The sequence below is a fragment of the Helobdella robusta genome (assembly GCF_000326865.2).
Source record: "Helobdella robusta unplaced genomic scaffold HELROscaffold_23, whole genome shotgun sequence".
In the NCBI taxonomy this organism is placed as follows: Eukaryota; Metazoa; Annelida; class Clitellata; order Rhynchobdellida; family Glossiphoniidae; genus Helobdella; species Helobdella robusta.
The window spans coordinates 1290355-1294817 of record NW_008704216.1 but is presented as its reverse complement, the minus strand read 5'-3'; the positions used below and the strand labels follow the sequence as shown (position 1 = coordinate 1294817).

The window sequence follows — 4463 nt, the reverse complement described above, 5'->3', positions numbered from 1 at the left end:
TTATTATTGTTGTTGTTGTTGTTGTTGTTGTTGTTATTATTATTGTTATTATTATTATTTTACAGTGAAAGGGAGATAGTAAAAAGGTATGAAGATCTTTTTGGCATGAGTAAAGGAAGGTCGCTTGTTGAGTGAGTTATGATGATGATGATGGTGATGATGATGATGACGGTGATGATGATGGTGGTAGTGATGATAGTGGTGGTGATGATGATGGTGGTGATGAGGGTGGTGATGATGGTGAAAGTAATTTTTAATAAATATTTTTTATAACCCCAAATGATTTGTAGGTACATGAAAATAGTTGAACGACAGTTGATGTATGGAGTGCATTACTATTACCTCAAGGTCTGCTTCATTCATTCGTTCATTCATTTATTCATTCATTCATTCGTTCGTTCGTTCGTTCTCTCATTCATTAATTGTTTTTTCTTACCATCCATTTATTCATTCATTCGTACGTGCATTTATTTTAATTTCATTCATTTTCTCAAAACGTTTTTCGTTTTTTACACATTTCTGAATTACACCATTCGTTCGTTCTTAAATTAACTAATTAATTAATTCATTCATTCATTCACTCACTGGTGAATTAATTCCTTCAATCATTCAATCAACAGGACAAATGTGGGATTCCCTGGTGGTTAGGCATATCGTTCGATGGATTGAGACTGTACGATCACAATGACAGGAGAGTTCCAAGAAAGGTTGATGATGATGATGATGTTGGTGATGATAATGATGTTGGTTATGGTGATGATGAGACGATGTTAGTGATGATGATGGCCGTGGCGATGCTGATTGTGATGGCAAAGTTGTTTTTTTTTTTTTTTTTAGAAAAAAATTAATAGCGATGGACGATGAAAATTTTCAGGTTTTCAAATGGAAGCAACTTGAAAATTTATACTACAGAGATAGAAAGTTCAGCATCGAAGTCTACGAACAACAACAACAACTATCATCAAACAACAACATCAACAACAACAACATTAGTAACGTTAACATCAAAAACAGCAACAACAACATCAACACAACAACAACAACTGCACACATTAACATTCATACATGGTTTCTGCCTTCTCAAATACATGCTAAGTATCTCTGGTCTCTATGCGTTGAGCAACATCAGTTCTATCTGGATTTTCATTCCGTTAATGTTAGTAAATCTCTCTCTCTCTCTCTCTCTCTCTCTCTCTCTCTGTGTGTGTGTGTGTGTGATTGTGAGTGTGTGAGAATGTTAATGGTGTTATGTAGTATATGAATTCAATGTATGCAAGGATATATTATATATATTTAGGCACTTCTGCGTGCATGCTTGTGTGCGCATGTGTGCGTGTGTGTGGCAATGTAATGCAATTATGATGAAATAATATCACCATCATTGTCGTCGTCATCATTACTATCACCATCACCATTCAATTATGCATGACAATTGCAATAACAGGTTGGCAAGGGCCATTACAGGAATGACATATCCTTTGATTTGGACGCCAGTTACTCTTGCCTGCATTGTGAGTTTGAGTTGGATGGCTGTTTGATTGACTGATTGAAAGGTTGGCTGCCTGGCTGATTAGGTCATTCATTCATTCATTCATTTATTCATTCATTCATTCCTTCGTTCGTTCGTTCATTCATATATTCATTCATTCATTCATTCTCTCACAGCCGACAGTTCTATCATCAGTGAAGCCTTCAGCAGCTGCAACAACAGCAGCAGCAGCAGCAAGAACATCAACAACAGCAGCTGCAGTGCCAACAACAACGTCAGAAGCACCTCATGCAATTCTATCTATAACAACATCAACAACAACATTAATAGCAACAACATTAACAACAATAACATTAACAACAACAACAACAATAATAATAATAATAATAATGACGTGAAACAATTTGTGGTCAGAGGTATGCTTTCTGTTTTGAATGAGAAAAAGTCGCACCTGGAGGCTGTGAAGTTGGAGAAGTTGAGGAAACTAAAGGAACTTTGTGACCTAGAGAAGGTAGTTTTGGTTGGTTGGTTGGTCGGTCGGTTGGTTGGCTGGTTGGTCGGTTGGTTGGTCAATTGATTAATTGGTTGATTGGCTGGTTGGCCAATTGATTAATTGGTTGATTTGCTGGTTGGTCAATTGATTTATTGGTTGGTTTGCTGGTTGGTCAATTGATTTATTGGTTGTTTGGCTGACTGGCTGATTGGTTGGTTGAATAATTAATTTGGCAATTGAGTGATTAATCATTCACTTATTTATTGCATTTTTGTAGTAACAATAATATTCATTTATGTGATAGCGTATGCACGAACAGACTGTGGTAATTTGAATATGTAAATCGTATTAATTGTGTCAATTAGGCGATTACTGGACACGCCCCTGCTGAAATGTCATTGGTTGAAAGTGTCAGTGACGTCAGAAGGGCTAAAGTTTTCCACCAAACATCAACTAGTACTCCGAAAAAATCTGTCGATATTGTAAGCTAGATTTTTGGGAATAAATGATTGAACGAGTAAATGGAGGTGAAAAGATGAAGGATTGATTGATTGGTTGATCGACTGATTGATTGGTTGATTGATTAATTAATTAATTATTAATTGATTGAATAATTGATTGATTAATTGATTGGTAAACTATTTTTAGGTCCAAGAAACTTTGGAAAAGTTGGAACTGAACTTCACCTTCCAGCAGAAACTAACATTGGGCTATTTGAGACTGGCCTACCTTAGCAACGATAGCAATGGTTTGTGATGGTGATGATGGTGATGATGTTAAACCTGATAATGATGTATAAATAATAATAATAATAATGATGATAATAATAATAATAATAATAGTAGTAATAATGATAATAACAACCGTGCATTAAATCCGTTTTAATATTCTTAATTGTAACAGCAGCGCATAAGTGTAGAATGACGTCATCAAATTCCAGCAGTGACATCATCAACAACAACAACGTCAACAAACCATCAGCAACAACGACAACAACAACGATGATGGTTATGACGTCGACAATATCATCACCACAACTTCCTATTACGTCACTGGAGTCAAAGTTCATGTGGCTCGTTCATTACAAGAAATCTTTGAAAAAGGTTTATCTTTTTCGTTCATTCGTTTTTTCATTCTTTTGTTTGTTGTTTGTTTGTTCATTCATTTGTTCGTTCATTCATTCATTCTTCATTCCTTCTTTCTCTTATTTTTTTTGTTCATTTATTCACTAATTTATATATCATTCTTCCATTATTTTATTCACATTTCATCAAATTTTTCATTCATTTAAACGTTCGTTCGTTCATTCATTCATTCATTCATTCATTCATTCATTCATTCATTCATTCATTCATTTTCCATCCATCAATCCACTGATCGTTACATCAGTTGATGGAGTTGGAGAAGAGAGTGAATAAATACAGGCAGCTAGATGGCAAATCCCTCATACATATTGCGTCCAAGTTTGAAGGTGACGACGATGATTGTGATGATGATGATGATGATGATATTGTGATGATGATGATGATGATGTTGTTGTTGGTAATGATGATGATGATGTTGTTGTTGGTAATGATGATGATAATGATGATGATTGTAAATCAATGGACCAAATAAATAAATATGAATTTTTATAATTCTAGAATCTGCACTCTCTTCATCGTCGTCGTCATCACTCTTACCGTTGAATAAACTATCAAACAACAACAACAACAACAATAATTATAATAACAATAATAATAACAATAACAACAACAAAAATAATAATAATGGTATCAATAACCTCTTTCTCTCTTGCCACAAACCTCAGTGCTGCTACACCAGTCACATTTACGAAACTATATCCGAGACCACAAGCAACAACAACAATAATAATAACAATAATAATAACAATAATAATAACAACACAGCCCCACCGGTAATAATTCCTAGATTTAAAACAACATCGGCATTTAACTTTAATACTAATAACATTATTAATAATAATAATAATGGTAATAATAATAATATTGGAGTAATTCAGCGGGCCAATCATAATTCAGCATTCTCTTTGTCGACTTCTCGACCAATCGTAGTGAGTGTCGAGGCGAGAACCAATCAGTTGCTATCGTCCTTGAGTTTGGGGTAATTTAATTTTTATTTTATTTCGTTTTTTAATTTGGGTTTATTTATTTATTTCAATTTCATCTATATGATATCTATATCTAATTGTATTTATATATAAATCGTAGGGTTATCAATCTAATTGTATCTATAACTCATAAAGGTATCAATTTAATTGTATCTATAACTCATAGAGGTATCAATCTAATTGTATCTATAAATCATAAAGGTATCAATTTAATTGTATCTATAACTCATAGAGGTATCAATCTAATTGTATCTATAACTCATAAAGGTATCAGTCTAATTGTATCTATAACTCATAAAGGTATCAATTTAATTGTATCTATAACTCATAGAGGTATCAATCTAATTGTA

The 4463-nt window shown here is 33.5% G+C and overlaps 1 protein-coding gene across 1 annotated transcript; it reads left to right on the top strand.

The window, feature by feature from the left end:
- Positions 1-294: 294 nt before the first annotated feature.
- On the top strand, positions 295-1261 carry HELRODRAFT_78777 (hypothetical protein; the record flags this gene model as incomplete). The annotated part of the gene is made up of 3 exons (XM_009018976.1): positions 295-348; positions 621-707; positions 875-1261. The coding sequence occupies 3 exons, from the start codon at positions 295-297 to the stop codon at positions 1259-1261; spliced, it is 528 nt and encodes a 175-aa protein (XP_009017224.1).
- Positions 1262-4463: the final 3202 nt, after the last annotated feature.